The sequence below is a fragment of the Sus scrofa genome, chromosome 3, assembly GCF_000003025.6.
Source record: "Sus scrofa isolate TJ Tabasco breed Duroc chromosome 3, Sscrofa11.1, whole genome shotgun sequence".
NCBI classification, from domain to species: domain Eukaryota; kingdom Metazoa; phylum Chordata; class Mammalia; order Artiodactyla; family Suidae; genus Sus; species Sus scrofa.
Genome location: NC_010445.4, coordinates 51,828,946 through 51,847,969, shown reverse-complemented (window position 1 = coordinate 51,847,969; position 19,024 = coordinate 51,828,946). Strand labels below are relative to the sequence as shown.

Below are 19,024 nucleotides of genomic sequence, written 5' to 3'. Positions count from 1 at the left end.
TCATATCAATAAATTCATATCAATCATGACATTATTTCCACACAATACAACATTTATATCTCACTCAGTTATTGTAAATCTTTTGTACATTTTAAAATTGGTGCTGTTTCCTTTCATTATTGATGTGTAGAAATTATTTCTATCGTCTCAATGTAAGTTCCTTTTCAGAAAGATGTAGAGTGAGAATTTTTCCAGGCTTACCTATTCAATTTGCTAATCATTGATTAGCAGACATTTAAATTTTTGATAACATTCAATGTATCAATTTTCCTTACATGTGTGCTTTCTGTGTCCTAATTGTTTTACTTGTCCCAAGGTCATTGGGATATTCTTTTAGGTATTTTTATGAACTGTCTATGGTTCCAAGTTTTTAAGTCTATGATCCACTGTGAATTAATATTTGTACTCAGAATGAGGTAAAAGTCAAGGCTCTTTTTTTTCCCCAGAGAGATACCCAGTTGTTTTAGCAACATTTGTGAAAGATTTTACATTCCCTGCTGAACTGATGTGGTGTCTTGGTCAAAAATCTATAGGCTATATACGTGTGGGTCTATTATTATTCTCTTAATTATTTTACACTTATATGTTCATGCAAATATCACATTGTCAATATTACCATTGCCCTATTATAAACCTTTAAGTTGTTGTAATCCCTCTAATTTTATATTTTGCTTTTCAAGATGGTTCTAATTACTCTAGATAGTTTTTATTTTCATGTAAACTTTAGAAACTATTTCTCAATTCCTTTGAAAAGCCATTCTGTGATTTGGATTGGGATTGCATGAATATACAAACTCTGTAACCCATAGAGCCTAAAAATGTACAGACTCTATAGAGTCTCCAGTTTGTGCAGAAGAGCTATTTAAACAGTGAGCCTCCCAATCCATGAACATGTTATAGCCTTCCATTCATTGAGGACTTTGATTTCTCAGTAGTATTTTGTAGATTTCATATTAGATATCTTGTACATCTTTCAAAAAATTTATACTTTGGAATTTTATTTTTTATGCTATTACAAGTCATATCTTTAAACAAATTTCCTTTACTAGTGGCTAGAACTACAATTGATTTTTGTATATTCACCTTGTATTCCATGATCTTGCTAGACTCACTTATTGTTTCCAGGAGGCTTTTTTGCAAGATTGCAAAGGGTGATCTACATAAAATCATGCCCTCTGTCAAAACCAATAGTTTTATTTCTTCCTTTCCCATCTTTATGCCTTTTATTTTTATTTCTTTACTAATTAGTAAAAACAATTGTCCCCCTATGGGTGCGGCCAAAAAAAAAAAAAAAAGAGAGAGAGAAAGATATGTTCACTTTACTCTATGTATGTTATTCTTCAATAACATCATCACAAATAAAACTGAGAAATCATTAGTCTCAGATTTAACAGATTGTGCATTTCCCCACACTTCCACAACTTTCAGTGGATCTTGTTAGTCTCAGTTGCTGTTCTGGAAAGTATAAATTGTTACAGCCTTTTCTTAAAGGGAAATTTTCCAGATTCTCAAAAAATCTTTTTTTTTTTTTTTGGCCTTGCCCACAGCATATGGAAGGTCCTGGGCCAGGACTGAACATTAGACGCAGCAGCAGGGACCTGAGCCACAGCAGTGACAAGGCAGGATTCTTGACCACTAGGCCCCCAGGGAACTACCCCCATATTTCTAATGTATACACCACATCAGCCATCCTACTTCTAGTAATCCATCTCAGAAATAATAGCAGAGGTGTAAAAACATGTAAGAGGGAAAATGGTAGGATTATTTTTTTTTAAAGAACCACCAAAAAGTAGATAACAATTTAAATTTTTTAAAAAGCCAAATAAATTAAGGAGAGAACAGACTGAGTGCACATCAGCTAACATCAATCCCAAATCCCATGAAATCAGAGAACATTTTAAAGTAACTAGTAAACCCATGATAGCACAGGAAAAAATAAAAGAAAATAAAAATGATTGTCCTGGCGTTCCCGTCGTGGCGCAGTGGTTAACGAATCCGACTAGGAACCATGAAGTTGCGGGTTCGGTCCCTGCCCTTGCTCAGTGGGTTAATGATCCGGCGTTGCCGTGAGCTGTGGTGTAGGTTGTAGACGCGGCTCGGATCCCGTGTTGCTGTGGCTCTGGCGTAGGCCAGTGGCTACAGCTCCGATTGGACCCCTAGCCTGGGAACCTCCATATGCCGCAGGAGCGGCCCAAGAAATAGCAAAAAGACAAAAAAAAAAAAAAAAAATGATTGTCCTAGGTGAGAGCTGACATCCTTATCTTGTTCCCCATCTTAGGAAAATGCCAAGCATCTCACTATTAATTATGAAGTTACCTATACCTTTCTTGTAGGTGTTCTTGTCAGATTAAGAATGGTCCCTTCTATTCACAGTTTCCCTAACGTTAATCAACAAAGGATGTTGAATATTGCTAGATGTTTTTAATTGCTTTTTGTTTTTTGTTTTTGTTGCTTTTTAGGACTGCACTGGCAGCATATGGAGGTTCCCAGGCTAGGGGTCTAATCAGAGCTACAGCTGCCAGCCTACACCACAGCCACAGGAATGTAGGATCTGAGCCGCGCCTGCAACCTACACCACAGCTCAGGGTAAGGCTGGATCCTTAACCCACTGAGCAAGGCCAGGGATCGAACCCACAACCTCATGGATCCTAGTCAGGTTCAGTTAACCGCTGAGCCATGACAGGAACTCCAAAATGCTTTTTAATTGTAATTATTGAGATAATTGTATGATTATCTCTTTTGTTATATGGTGAATCATTTTGATCGGATAAAAAGAATGAAAATCACTCTCATTATACATTTCCCCTGTCAGCTGTGGGTTTTGCTTTTCATTTTTGTTTGAAAGATCCAACTACAGACCAGTAGTCTCTCCTGAGTTCCACCATACCATAAAAACTTAGAAACACATCTCCTAGGGCCTCCTTTTCTTCTAAACTATTTAAAATCTCAATTCAACACCTCTGCACCGCTCTCTTACTTCCCAAGAGCGAACCTCGACCCTGCAAACTAAGCAGAAAGCCTTAGGAGCGACCTGGAACCTGAATCCTTGAACGAAGGCGACCTCTGCACCTTTGCTTTATCTCAGGGAGCCGCCCCGTGGAGCTGGGACTCCTCCTCCGCCTTGGTCCTGACCCCAGCCCGCCTCAGCCCCAGCCAAGTGCAGATGTTGACTCTTCACCTGGCTCTGGTCCAGGCCGCCTGCGGCCGGCAGGGTTCGTAGGAGTTGCCCCGCGCGCCCCCTCCCGGCCCAGCAGGTCGCCGGGCCCTACACTGCCCTCCGCCTTGCAGCTTCCGGAACCAAGGTGCGCCGCCCCGGCCCCAGGCTCCCAGGAGAGGTGCCTAAGTTTCCAGCTACGCGACTTCGCCCCCGCTCTCGAGCCGCGCTCGGACCCCACGGGCGGGGTTCTGGGCGAGAGGAGTAGGTACCCAGCACGCAGTGAGGCGCGAACACCCCCGCCCGGGAGAGCCCTTAACTCAGGGAGCCCCAAACCGGAGCGCCCTCACCGAGGAGCGTCCCCTGACCCGGCGCTAACCTCCAGGAGGAGCATCCCCGATCGAAGCGTCCCCAAGGAAGAGCATCTCAGACCCAGAACCCTCCCAGGCCGCCGGGCCGGGAGCAGCGCCCCGCTCAGAGCACCTAGATCCGGAGCAGCGCCCCATCCGCAGCCTCCGCCAGCCGAGTTTCGCCAGATGCTTTATCTTTCTTCGTATTTTCTGTTCCTTTTTCTCTTTCTCTTTTTTGTTTTTCAGCCTTCTCTAGTTACCTTATCAGTTTAATCACACTTGCGGCTCCTCTGCTTTCTTCTCGTCTTGAGGTGCTAGGGAGGCAGAAGTTGCTGTTTCTCACCTGCTTTCTCACCTGCCTCCGCCATCCAGGAGGGACAGGCTCCCCGCCTCGGCCTCAGGGACGTCGTCTGAAGGTAAGGACAGACCTGCCTCTGCCACCTGCACCCGGCCCGCTGCCCTCTGCGGCAGGCAGGGGGCAAGGAGCAACCCAGCCTCAGGAACAGGGATCCCGAAAGGTCAATTAAATATGCATATAGCCATTTTAGATACATATAACTTTAAATATAAAGTGTCAAATAAATTTTCTTATTATTTAAAAAGTATATGATATATAATATACTTTTAATTGGTGATTCAGCATCATCAATTTTCCCTGATAGAAGAGTTTTAGAGGTTAAAACAGGCTGGGGTTTTTTGTGTTTTGTTTTGTTTTTTTCTGGAAAGGTGAGAACAGCTAAAATAAATGATACTTTTCATTTATTAAGCACGCACTTGCGTCTGACACTGTAGAAAACTTTTAGCTGCATTATTTTTGCTTAAGCCTCCTACAGGCCAAGTGTGTTTCTTAAAAGGAGGGGAACCCAAGCAGAGAGGTTCAGAAGTATATCCAGGGCCTCGAGCTTCTAAGCAACAGATCCCAGCTTCACACCCAAGTGCTCCTGATTTCAAAACCTTTGTCTTTGTCAGAGGTACGTCCAGAAGGCCAGCAGGCTGCATGGCAGCTATCAGACAAACAGATAACCGGGCAGTCCAGTGAGATACCAGCCCCTGAGGTGACTGCGTACACAAGAGCCATTTGGTGTTGTGCAGTACTGGGATCTGGGGCCCACTTCTCAATCTGGGAGCTTTGGATGGGCTGGGAATGCGGGAAATTGGGGGGGAAACTGGGCTTGTACAGGTTCTGGGACGGGGGGAGTGCTTCTGTGAGCAGACAACCCTTGGACCAAGTTGTAAGGATTGCAGGGCCGGGCTGCTAGAATTGAGGAGGGTGGTCCAGGCAGTAGGACTGGTACAGACATAGGTGGGGGTAGGGGGAACCTAAGAATTCTAACAGCAGATGTTTGTGTGACAAAGACTGGGAGACAAGAGTGAGTCTCCTGGCCTGGCAGATGAGAAACCTAAGTGGACAAACATTCTTTTTTAGAGTGGAAGTGTGTGTGCACGTGTGCATGCTTGTTTGTGTGTGTGATATCCAAGATCATTTTTGCCTCTTTGCATTTGATTGTTTTGTCATCTCAAAGAATGAGCGAAACACTTCTGTCTCAAAGAATGTAAAGAAAGAACCACGTTTACAATCGCCGGATGTTGTGATTCTCATCAGGGTAGGTTCTCTTGGGAGGCGCTCAGTCACAGGTTTGGCTAATAAGAGTGATTTACCGTGAGCCACTCTCCATCTGTTTATGTAACTTATCACAATGACTTTATCCTTGTATCTCTCAGTCATTTGGATTTGATCATTTCTTCTGGTTGAGGCTCAGAACTTTTTTTTTTTTTTTTGCTTTTTAGAGCCGCACCTGCAGCATATGGAGGTTCCCAGGCTAGGGGTTGAATCAGAGCTACAGCCGACGGCCTACACCACAGCCACAGCAACGCAAGTTCCAAGCCATGTCTGCAAGTTCCAAGCCATGGCTCGCGGCAACACCAGTCAACCCACTGAGCAAGGCCAGAGATTGAACCTGCAACCTCATAGTTCCTAGTTGGATTTGTTTCTGCTGCACCACAGTGGGAACTCCAGAAAGAACTTTGAAGTGGCCTAACATCTCTGAGTTTCTGTGAATTATTTTTTTCAAGATAACTATCACTTTGCTCAGGATGGGGTCTATAAACAGAGCAATTGGGTAGATGGAGGGGGCTTGGGAGATGGCCTTTGGACACTCTTGAGGGGCCTTGGACTGTGTTGCCTTGGGGGCAGAGGGAGTCGTCAGCTTATATCAGACCTTCATCCAAGGTCACACAATTTTTGCAAGAGAATCTTTCATGCCACTTAGTGATTTAGGGAAGGTTTGTGAGTATTTTTTTTTTGTGTGTGTTGTGTACACACATACATACCTTCATATATACACATGCATATATTCATACATATACATGCACAAATATTTATATCTTAATTATTAGATATTATTATTAAATATATAAGGTATTTTAAATTTACTTTTAAGTATACAGATAAGTTCCCCTAGATCAGTATCTCCCTGCCTTAGCTACGTATTAGAATCACCTGGAGGATTTTTACATTTCAGTATACCCACATGGTCCTCCAGACGTGTAGGTGAAACTTAGGCATTATCTTTTTTGGGGTAGGGGGTGGAATCAAATTTGAGCCACAGCTGCAACCTATGCCACAGCTGTGGCAACACCAGATTCCTTTTTTTTTTTTTTTTTTTTCTTTAAGGCTGCATCTGTGGCATATGGAAATTCCCATGCTAGGGGTCAAATCGGAGCTACAGCTGACAGCCTACACCACAGCGACAGCAACTCAGTATCTGAGTCATGTCTGTGACCTACACCACAGCTCACAGCAACACTGTATTGCTAACCCACCGAGGAGGCCAGGGATCAAACCCAAATCTTCGTGGATGTTAGTTGGATTTGTTTCCTCGGCACCACAACGGGAACACCCGAAACACCAGATTCTTAACCTGCCGTGCCAGGCCGGTGATTAAACCCAAGCCACTGCAGACACAATGCCAAATCCTTAACCTGTTGTGCAACAGTGGGGACTCCTGTTTTTTTTTCAAGCTCCACATAAGAAAGACTACCCTAGACTAGATTAACGTCAGTTGTTAAAACATACTTTTCAAGATGTTATTATTCAAGAAGCATGTCACAGGTAGAAGATTATCTTAATCTTTTAACAATGGATCAGATAATCACCTAAAACTCCAAACTCTCTATATTTTGTGAATTTAATGCATTCATTAATTCAGCAAATAACAGATAAGCAAACAAACATAAAATGATTATATGTCAGTTAGTGATAAGTGCTCTGAATAGATAAACAAAGCAAGGTGGGAGAGGAGAGACAGAGAGTGGTGTGTGTGTGTGTGTGTGTGTGTGTGTGTGTGTGGTGTGTGCACATACTTGCGTGTATTCGGCCCTAAGCAAACATTAGATTTTTGGCATTAGATTTTTCTAGATTACTCAGGGAGGCCCTATACATTATAATGAATGGTGTCAATCAACTATAAAGGAAAGATAGGGTTGTTTAATCTATGATAGGAAAGTAATTAGTAGCCATTTGGGAAAAGTAAGTTAAGTTAGACCCTGTCTTCATACTAATCAACAAAATTAATTGTTAATGGATAAAAATTAAATGCAAAAAAATACCACTAAGCCATTAAAATGTAAGAAAATATAGATAAGTATCTATCTGACTACTGAGGGCAAAAGAATGTTCTAAATGTAAAAGTTGGGTAAAAATCACAGCAGGTTAAGGATCCAGCATTGTCTTTGTGGCATTTCATATTCGATCCCTGACCCCTGAACTTCCATATGCTGTGGCTGAAAAAGAAAAAAAAAGTTATGGAAAAAAATCACAAAGCAAAATAATGATAGGTTCGATTGCATCAATGTAAAATCGTCGGTATGCTGAAACTTCGAAAGAGGAATTGAAAGGGAAAACTGAGCAACACGGAAAAAAAAGCACTAAAAATTTAAGAACTAGATAAAAAGCATAACAGCATGGAAATAAAATAGCTTTAAAATGATTACTATTTTGCTTCATTTGTACCATTAGAAATGCAGGTTAATAATCTATGAGGTACCATTTTCCCCGTTTGAGTAGCTAATTCGATTTAAAGAATGAGGATGCTTAGTGCTTACGTGAGTGTAGTGGAGGAGTGCTGTCTGCACTACTGAGGGATGTTCCTTATTATATTTCTGGGTGCAGCTTGGCGGTATGCATTTATCATATGGAAAATGTATTCTTTGACTCAGAGTCTCTACTGCCAGGTAGTAGCACCAAGAAAATAATAAGAAATGTAGATACATAATAGTAGCTCAGCGACATTTATTATTCTCCAGACTCTTTGCCGCTGCAATGCAGGTAAACTTCTCATCAGCTAAAGGAAGTGGTGGTGTCGTTTCCTTTTATGGATAAAGAAATTGAGGAACAGAGATGGTGAGAGACTGGCTCAGTGTTATTCAGCTAGTGAAGAGTAGAATGAGGATGCAGATCCAGCCAGTTTTTGCCACAGTGTGCCAAAAACTCATCCACTCTGCCTTGAAGGAGAAGTTGGTCAGGAGTTTATTTCATAGTAAAACTGTATCTTGTGCATTATGATATATCCTTATGAAGGAATCTTGTGTGGCAATTAAAATGACGTTAACAAAGAATTTTTTGACGCAGGAAAATGCTATTTTGTTAAGTAGGAGCTGCAGGATATAAGATTATTTAAACATCTTTAATTGCAAATACATAGAAAAGGTACAAAAAATGCTAAGTCTAATGTATGTTGAGATTATTTTCTTCTTTTCAATCTTTGTCTTATAAATGTTACTATAATTGGCATATATAACTTCAGAAATCAGAAAAGTGTTTTTAAAAAGAAAGAAAAAAGAAACAGGAGAAGAAATTTTAAAATTATAAAAAAGCAAAAAAAATCAACATCGAATGTAAAACTAAAAAAAAAAAATCCCTACATGCAATAAATGTAATGTTTATATTATCAAACATGCATTTTATTAGTACCTACTAGGAAAAATCTTTGACATTTCTCAGAATAGCTTTTCTCTCAGGAAGGAGTACCATTATTTAATACCTCAATCTTTTAAATCCATAAGCACATTCACAATTCTATATATATATATATACATATATACATAGAGTGGTGCAAATATCAGCTAATTTGTATACTGGGATGTTGACATGTTTCATATTGAAACTCAGAGTTTACTAATCAGAATGCCGAATGATCTCATGATAATTTTACCTCTGAGTAGACCTTGAAAATTAAAACAAACAAACAAAACCCAGAGTGGCCTTCACAAGGCTATGTTGACCAGAGGAAATAACATTTTTCATTCTAAGAGGCTAGATAGAGTTAATAAGTGTGCGTGTGTGTGTGTGTGCACACGCGCGCATGTGTGTGTGCATGCGTGGGTGGGGGATTGATTTCAAACCATAAGCATATCCTAATTTGGTTATGAACAATTGGTACTTTCCATACATACTATCCCTCTGTCTTTACATTACTGATGCTTATCTCTCAGAAATTACAGCAAATGCTTGGTGATGTTACTCATAAGGATTTATGTGAATGGTTTGGCGGTTTAGCCATTAAACTTCATCAAGGATTTGGTCATTAACAGTCCTCTATTTTTAGTAGGAGGGGTGAGTGACAGTTGGTGAGAGAATTATTGGGGGCTCAGAGGCTACCGTGCACCTGGGAAGCCTACATAAATACTTGCTCATTGGATCACTCAGTACTTGTGGGAGATAGGCCTTTCTTATCCACCTCACTTGAGGAGTGAGCACACAGGCTCTGCCACTCCTACATCACTTGGTTAAGGTTGCACAGCTTGTTAAGACTTCAGCAAGAATGCCAGCCCAGTTTTGTGTGCCCTGGAAATCAAGCTCTTTTCGTCATCCTGTGCTTTTCTCCACCCAGTGGGCCTAGACTGCATACAAGGAACATGAGTTTGGTCATGAAAGATTCAGCCTTGGTGTATGAGCACCAGTGCACCCGTCCTCACGTCTCTCTCAATTTGTCATTAGAGTAAAAGGCAAATTGGAGTAACATTGAAATTCAATGCAGATTTGAGTTCACTGAGTCGATGTCAGTTAGGGATCTGGATTGTAGAAAATGCCCGATTTGTGTCTACATTTCCTAAAACAAACACCACGGGTATGGGAGTGTAGACACCTGCCCGCACGCCCACACCATTCCTCTTTTGCAAGTGTGTTAATGAGCGCTTACTATGTGTGAGGCCTTGGCTTTAGTGATATGGCGGTGAACAAAACAGACTTCGTTCCTAACTTATGAAACACTTGACTCTAAAGAAAGAAGATCAGTATTTAAAAATCCAACCCGTAAGTGAAAATCATGGTGAATATTTTGGTGTGATGAAAGAAAAATAAAAAGCAGCTGAGACCGACACACACACACACACACACACACACACATGAGTTCTACATGGGCAGAACTGCCATACATATCTCAGCATATCCCACCCTGCCCATTCAAAGGATAGTAGATTTTCTGGAAATACTGTTGTTCTCACCTTCAGCTTTGGGGAAAGATTTAATGGACTTGGCCTAAAATATAGCAGATTCTCTTGTCTTAGAAAATTGCATTATTAGGGATTTCCTCTGGATGCCCAAATTTATTGCCTTTACGTTTTATTAATTCTACATGGCTGAAAGGTCTGAGGGAAAGTTGTGACTATATTAAGGATATGAAAGTTTGCTGGGCTGATTTTTAAAAGTCTGTATGCCAGAAGACTTTTTAAAATCTTCATAAGGCAGATCCACTTTTGTTTAAAAGTCTTGGCTGAACCTGTCTTATTCTGTTTTCCAGAGAAACCATTTGAAGCAGAATCCTAACCATGCATCATAGAGAAATACCCTTGACACTTTTGATACTTATGTTTATAAGCACCTCAGGTAAGTAATTATAATCAGTCAAAAGCACAATGAATTGAAAGTCTAGAGGGAATATCAAATTTTTCCTTTCTTATGTGGAGGTGGCTACCAAAAATGTTGAGTTTATGAAAATTTGTGGTTTAAAATCTACTTTAATCCATTCATCTGTTGATGGCCATTTAGGTTGTTTCCATGTCTTGGCTATTGTGAATAGCGCTGCAATTGAACATAGGGCTGCATATATTATTTAATTATAATTTTGTCTGGATATATGCCCAGGAATGGTATTTCTGGGTCATAAGGTAGTTCTATATAATAATCCAATGGAATACTACTCAGCCATAAAAAAGAAAGAAAGAATATCATTTGCAGCAATGTGGATACAACTAGAAATTATCATACTGAATGAAGTAAGTCAGAAAAAGAAAGACAAATGCCACATGATATCACATATGTGTGGAATAGAAAATGTGGCACAAATAAATCTTACTTTAGAAAGGTGCCAACCATCTGGTGTCCCTGGCATAGAAAATAAAAGATTCATAGGAATGGGATCAAATAAAGACTCATATGGAGTTACTGCAAAAGAAAAGTTTCAGCCCTATGAGTTTATGTAGAGAGAATGGGATGTGAAAACTTATATCCTGAAATACATTTGTCTGACGTGAAAATTTTTTTCGTGTTATTTGAAACTAAAGAGATCACAGCCATCCATATTACTGATTTTTAGAAAATTTTACAAGCATTCTCTCCTCCCAGAAATGAAGGCAAAGATTTGCCCATTGTTTAGGAAATGAAGAAAGTGAGTGAGTACCTTACAGATCTTAAAGAGAATTATTAGAGGTTGGAATACAGGAGAAGGAGACTACTTGGGCCAGGAAGGCAAGTGGCCTTTGTATCAGGCATCAGGTACCAATTTTAATTCATTAGCAGTCACAGCTTGGAGACTTGCATTGAGAAGGGTTCTGAGACCTCAGCAGGGTTCTCAAAAGAAGAGTTCCATGATTGATTAACAAGGCTCTCCATTGGCTTTGGAGAAGAAAGAAGGGGCACAATTACTGATTTACATCAATTATTTAGGAGTGGGAAGACATGAGCCTATACCCCTGCTTTGAGAATTACTGAGGAAGGGATTGTAGTTAGGTTACTGATACTTTCAGATACGTCAGTTCCAATATTGGGGTGCATTTACTTCATTGAATCTTTATAATGTGGAGATTCATACAATGCACTAGTGCCCAGAGGTTAAAGGGAGGAGACAGACCTTCTCTTCTTGATATGGAAGGACCTATCAGTGAGTGAAACTAAGGTGCAGGAAAGTGTGCATCATATGAAAGGGTGCCTTGCTCCACTCATTTCTCCAATAAAAAGCATTTCTTATGCACTGTTAAATGTCAGATTGGATTTCTGAAGCCATTCGCTGCCTGGGCAGTGTGACCTTTCAACTGCCAACCATGCACCCTGGAGAGTCTGTGTTCTAGGCTGCATTTCTTTAGGTGATAACTGCCCCTAACTGATAACTGGTGCCTCTATCTGTACAAACATAGGCACAGGTCTTCATCAAAGCTTTTCTAAGATTGGCCAAAACCTGGAAATCACCCAAATGTCCAACACCAATAGAATGCATAAATAAATTGTCAAATATTAACACAATTAGATACTACAGAACTATGAAAAAAAGAACAAACCACCATTACATGCAGCAGTATGAATGCCTATCACAGACATGATGGTGTATCTAGATGCAAAAGAGCAGGAAATATATGATTCTTTTGTTCGTTCTTTCTTTCCCCTCTCTCTGTCTTCTCTCTCTCTCTTTCCCTCTTTCTCTCTTTTGCTTTTTAAGGTTGCTCCTGCGGCATATGGAGGTTCCCAGGCTAGGGATTGAATTGGAACTACAGCTGCCGGCTTACACCACAGCCACAGCAATGCCAGATCCAAGCTGTGTCTGTGACCTACACCACAGCTCACGGCAAGGCCCGATCCTTAACTCATGAGCAAAGGCAGAAGTCGAACCCACATCTTCATGGATACTCGTTGGGTTCGTAACCCGCTGAGCCACAATGGGAACTCCCCAAAATATAAGATTTTTGCTCTTCATTATATGCCTATTACATCTCTAAAACTGGAAAATAAATTAAGCTGTTAATGACCTACCATCCTTTTAGGTGTCAATTAAATCTCACACCCATACATACACATGCATCGCACCTCTGAAGTTGAAGTCCTGAATTGTTAAGATAAAGACTCTGTAACCACCACCAGTCACAAAGTTGATGTTCCTTATGTGTTGTTCTTCGAGGGAAATTTGACAGCCATGTTTTCAAAGACTGCTTTTACTGCTGGAGCCACCTCTTCCATACCTTGTGGTTAACAACACTGAATTAAAAACAGACAGTCACTTTGAGAAATAAACCCTAACCTCAGAGAAGGCATGTGCCCTCGATCAATTTAAGGCTTCTCATTTTCAAAATGCAGCCAAAGCGAGCCACCAGAAGAACTGTTGGAAGTAAAGATGAAGGAGAGAGATGACCCTGTGTAGCCCGAAGAATCAGACAGATTCTAAAGCCAGAGTATCTGGGGTAGTTGAGAAAGAGAAAAGGCAAGAAGGCAAGAGAGAGAGAGAGAGAGAGAGAGAGAGAGAGAGATGGATCTCAGAAAGGGGAAGCGACAAATACCCAGATCTGGAATAAATCATGAAATAATTATCAATATGAATTATATGAATCAAGTCTTGATTATCCACATGGTAACCTAGAGAGGTAATGGATTTACACATATTAGCTACCTAACCATTCACCTCCCTGGGGAATGGTTAGCTAGGTAGACTGATTAAGAACAAGACCTGTGAGGTTTCTGGAGATGCAGGTAAAAAAAAAACTGATGTCTTTAGGTTCCTCTTTTTTTTTTTTTTTTTTTTTTCCATAGAGACTCCTCAGCTAGGTAGGGGTGTTTGGGCGTGGATGTGGCAACAGTGACTTTGGTGGCTTTCCTTAAGAGGAAGTTGTACTATATAACATTTTTTTTAAAAAAAGATTACAATGCATATATCTGTCTTCTAGCTTTGGTTGGTTATGTTCTGGTATCTTCCTGTTTGGAAGAAGCTGTTGGAAGGTCTGTCTTTGTTTATGTTCAGAAGTGCCTTCCCTCTAGAAAGATCAACCTCCTGTTGCTTAGGGTTGGAAAGATGGACCCTAAAATAAAAGAACGCACAGAATGGAGATGTTGAGATTTTTCAGGATGTTCTTACAAAGCCAGACTTTTCCACCTAATGCATTAGGGGAAAAAAATTACCTTTATCATTCTGGGTTTTTTCCTTTTACTTTACTAATTTTTAGAAGAAATTTGCATCTCACGTCATCACATTACTGCAGTTGAAGGGGAACCTTTCTATCTGAAATGTTGCCCATCTTCATCTGAGCATAAGAACAAAACCACCACCATAAAATGGTACAAAAATGAATCACATGGACCCACTGAGCTGCGCTCTGGTGGTTCACCCAGGATTATTTTGCATGATTATGTTTTGGAGTTTTGGCCTGTTGAAATGGATGATAGTGGATCTTACTCTTGCCGAATGGGGTGAGTACACCTTCTCCTTGTGCTGGTATACTTCATAGCACTCTTGGACTTTGTTCAGCAAGTCAGATAGACAGTCGTTGGGAAGGTCAGATAATCCATGCATTGTCTTCTCCCTACTCTTCCTACAACATGAAAGAACTGACATTATACTGTTTAAAAATTAAAGACTGCCCTTGGGTTTCTTATCTTAATGATCTTAATGAAAAGAGATTACCTTGATATGATTGACATTCAGAACTTATTTATAAAACAGAAACAAACTCACAGATTTAGAAATTGAACTTGTTACCAAAGGGGAAACTGTAGGGGGAGGGATAAATTGGGAGGATGGGATTAACATGTACACACTACTGCATATAAAATCTATCAGTGTTCTATGATAACCTATATGGAAGAAAATGGCTATCAGTATGTATATGACTGATTCACTTTACTGTACACCTGAAACTAATACAACATTGTAAATCAACTATACTCCAAAATTTTTTCATTTTTTATTTTTTAATTTCTATTATAGTTGATTTATAATATTCTATCAATTTCTGCTGTATAGCAAAGTGACCCATTCATATACATACACATATATACACACACACACATATTCTTTTTTTCACATTATCCTCCATCATGTTCCATCACAAGTGACTAGATATAGTTCCCTGTGCTACACAGCAGGATCTCATTGCTTATCCACTCCAAATGAAGTAGTTTGCATCTACTAACCCCAAACTCCTGGTCCATCCCACTTCCCCCCTACCTTGGCAAGCACAGGTCTGTTCTCCATACCTATCTATGAAAAAAAAAAAAAAAACTCCAATAAAATTTAAAAATAAATGAAAAATATGATTTACTTTCAGGAAATTCTTGCCAAAGATAAGTGAGGACTGAATGACATTCATTTTAAAATCCAACTGTTTCTGTTATCTAGAGCCACTGGTTGAAAGAAATAAAAGGTTAGGACTTCACAATGCTTTAAGCAGGTAGTGAAGGGGGCAGCATCAGCTTCCTGGGTGATAACCTCTGGCTAGGGATACAGGTTGAAGTTGGTATAGACACATCCTAGTCCAGTTTTCAGAGGTTTGTTGAGAGCAACGTGGCAGTGCTGGTGACAGATGTGGGTATCAGCCTGTCACAAACCTACAGCCAGGAGCAGTGGCGGGGGGGGGGGGCACAGAAAGGGCTTTGCACACACAGCCTTCTCAGGGTTTAACCCTAGAGTCTTTCAGGATTTTCATAGTCAAGGGACCTAAATTCTGTGAAAATGATGGCAATGCACTGAATGTGTCAGCGATCATTACAGAATCTGGTTCTCTTTATACTTTATTCAGTGAGATGGGGAAGGAATAACGGGACCAAAAGACCCCTATGTGATGGACTGTTAGTGAGAACATGGGTGACCTAGTGTTTATCAGGTACCTTTGCGATGTTGTGTAGGTACGTGTATGCTCACGCACGTGTGTGTATTTTTATAGATATCTGAGACTGACCTGTATAAACTAGTTCAGGGCCAGATGGGTGGTGACAGTGTGCTGTGAGATGTAGTGGGTGTCTTTCCTGAGCACCTGTGGAGTGAGACCTGATCATTATCAATAGCGCTGTTGAGTGCAGAGTGAGATACCACAGTGAAACCTTGATATCCCTCCTGTGGTTTTGCAAAAAATGAGGTCATTTGGGTTTGTTTTCATATGTAGGAACTCCCAGGTGTCAGAAAAAAAAAATTTTAACTTTTTTTTAAGCGATGAATTTTATGTGACCTTTTAAGAGGGACGATTCCAGAAATGGGTCACAACTGGATCTTTTCACACTAAGGTAGAAAGTGTACTTGAGTTGGGTTAGAGAAAGAACAATGGCTACCTAATCCTGATTGAAAAAGGGTGTGGGTTTGTTGTCTTTTTGGGCCATACCTGAGGCAGATGGAAGTTCCCAGGCTAGGGTTCGAATCAGAGCTGTAACTGCCAGCCTGCACTACAGCCACAGCCACGTGGGACCCAAGCCATGTCTGGGACCTACACCACAGCTCATGGCAACGCTGGATCCTTAAACCACTGAGCAGGGCCAGGGATCAAACCCACATCCTCATGGATCTTAGTTGGGCTCGTGATCTGCTGAGCCACAATGGGAAATCCTAGATTCCTAATTTCTAATCCAAAGAAACTGCTCAATAAGTCACTTTAAATGATAATACAGCTGCAGAGAGGGCAGCCACTCCAGCCTTGGTTTACCCAACAGTGAGAGGAGGACTAGAACAAGATGCCCTGAGAAATATAAAGCCCAGTGTGTATATACAAACCATCAGAAAATGTGGAAACCCTCATGAATCCACCTCTACTCTTCCATCCTGGGTTAAGAATCTTTGAACCTGTCCATCTTCAAAGATCTTTACAGTTTTAAACATTTCTGTCCTAACATCAGTGATATACATAGTGTGGTGTATGTAGGGGTTTTTGTGTGTGTGTGTTCAGGACATCCAATTTTTCTCATTTACTGTCCCCTTCGCACATCCCATGACTGTTGTGAAATTTCTCACTGTGCTGAACTGAAAAGAGAGCAGGATTTGGGCATCAATGAGTGAGTCTCTTTACACAAAAATAAGGGAAATTTTTCACTGGATTTTTTTACTAAAAAGTGGTATTTGCCAAGTCTTCATACTAATTATAAAATATCTCTAAACCTTTATTTCCTAGAAATGATACTCAAGCCTGGAAATTAAATGTCATCAGAAGAAGTAAAAATAGTTGTTTTACTGAGAAACAAGTAATTAGTAAAGTTGTGGAAGTTAAAAAAACTTTGCAGGTGCCCTGTGAAAATAATTACTTTCAAAACCTGGCCAACAGAACGTCATTGTACAAGGTAACACTTTTTAAATATTTTAACTTAAGACCTGATAGAAAAGGCAAAATTCCAAAACGAGGGTCTGAATGGCTGTGGACCGTCTTGGTCTGGGAACATAGAGACTGTGAGCCCACATACCTTGGGTGGCCTGTTTGAGCTCCCACATATTGCATGTGGCACAGTTCCTGCCCCACAGTAAGCGTTTGATAAATGATAATAGCTTTCTTTCCTTCATTTTCCTTCTCTTTCAAAAAAATTTAAATTTTAGGAATGCTAGTTCATTTTTTTTCTGTCACATTTACTTAAAATTTTAAAATCTGTTGTATATGTCTTTTCTGAATATGAGTTCATTTTTATTTTTTTGATTTACATTTTTATTATGATTGATTTGCAGTGTTCTGTCAATTAAAATTTGCATTTGGAAAAGTGAGTAGTAAAGATAGCAGAGACCGTTTTTTTCTGTGTAAACATCTATCTACTTTGACAAAGTGGTATTGTTTCCTTTCTCCACTAAAAAATGGTTTTCTTATTGTTACCCCACATCTTTAAACATCACCCCAAACATGGCATTCCATTGTGTATACATTTGTATCTAACTAATCCCCTGTTATTGGACATTTGTTAGTTTCCTACTTTTCACTATTATTTATAAAGCTAAAAGAAGTAGCACAGCCATCAGTCATAGGGTGTATTACGATTTTATCCTGTAACCAAATCCCCAAAAGTAGAATTATTGGATCAAAGGCTATGAGCATGTTTATAGCTTTTACTGACATTATCAATCTGCTATATTAAGGAGCTATACCAGTGTAAACCTTTTTTTTTTTTTTTTTACCACTGCAACATGGGGACAAATATTTTAAAAACATTTAAAAATCTGACATGCAAAATTTCCATAACTCTTAGTATATTTCTCCCATTTATTTTCTTCTTGTTAAATATTTTGATGTATTGATGGCATCTTAGTATTACTTCTCATGTGAACGATGTTTTTCAGTGATGTACTTTCGCTGAGTTGTCAGAGCTCATGTAGAAAATACTGTGGAAGGTATATACACAGTGTATATACAGTCACACGTACATACATAATATACATACCCATACATAACACAAATTGTATTATTTCTGCAGAAGAACAAACCTGAAAATAGTAACTCTGTCATGGAAACTTTGAAGGAAGGTGTTCTGAACAGAAGACCTTGGGAAAGTTCAAGCTTCTGATGACAATTTCCTCAAACCTTTTGTTTATACCTTTTGATTATTTTTTTTTTTTGCTTTTGTACTGTTTATTTGTGATTTTTTAAGGAGAGCTCTTATTCAAAATGTTTTCCAAACATCTGTGTCAAAACCCTGAGTTGACTCTGCTTCCTGTCAAATGTACTGATGTTTTACAGTATGTATAAATTTGTGAGGATCAAACTGGGTTTTAAGAAATCCCTAGATGTGGGTATTTAAATTTAGACCATAGATATATTGACAATGTTTTTAGTTAGAATATTGAGAGGAATAAGGCAAAGAAGCTAAATCTGTAAATGATTGGAAATATTTCTGGTTAGAAAATTGAGAGGAAGAGGGCAAAGAAGCTAAATCCGTAAACGATTGGAAATATTTCATATGCCTTGGAAAACATGAGTTTGGGTTCATAGAAATGTGGTGTGTACACAAACAGTTTACTGATGTGAGGCATACATATGGGTGCCTCACAGGCCCATCCTAAGTGCCCTCAGGGATAAGCCCCCGTTGCACCAGCTTTGGCAACTTTGATAGGAGTCTCTGGGCAATCAGTGCTCCTTGACTGGCATTTGCAGGAACAAAGTCACATGGTCAAGGTCAGCAATATCATTCCCATTTTCCCCATCTCATCCTTTGAACTCAGAACTGAACTGTCGGTGGCTGAGGGCTAAATGGAAGAAGGCAGCTTTTTTGTTATTATTAATTCCTAGAGCATATGGAAATTTGTGATAGCCATGTTTGTGTGTGCCTACACCTTTGAATATTGTTGCTGCATATCTAACCAATCCAGTGTCTTCTGGTGGAGAACATCCAGGGTGGTCAGCGAGGTGCTTGGTTCTCTGAGTGCTTCTGCTTTCACCCTCACTAGCCATGGCTGGGATGGTTAGTCCCGAATACATGGAATTAGGCTAGATTTGTTAAGAAATACATCTGCATGGAAAGTTCTGACCTGAGCAGGGATTTTTTGTTGTGGTGGTGATGGCACTGGCGGTGTTGTTCTCTCTCTCC

At 39.9% G+C, this 19,024-nt stretch overlaps 1 protein-coding gene across 5 annotated transcripts in view; it reads left to right on the top strand.

Moving 5' to 3' along the window:
• Nucleotides 3,212-19,024, top strand: part of IL18R1 (interleukin 18 receptor 1) — a 41,376-nt gene continuing 25,563 nt past the window's right edge. Inside the window, exons 1-5 of one of the 5 annotated variants that reach the window (XM_021085849.1) lie at nucleotides 3,212-3,302; nucleotides 3,751-3,920; nucleotides 10,305-10,390; nucleotides 13,708-13,951; nucleotides 16,636-16,801. In XM_021085849.1, coding sequence (XP_020941508.1) covers nucleotides 10,333-10,390; nucleotides 13,708-13,951; nucleotides 16,636-16,801 — 468 coding nt within the window. In that variant the 5' untranslated portion in view covers nucleotides 3,212-3,302; nucleotides 3,751-3,920; nucleotides 10,305-10,332. 5 annotated transcript variants of the gene reach the window in all.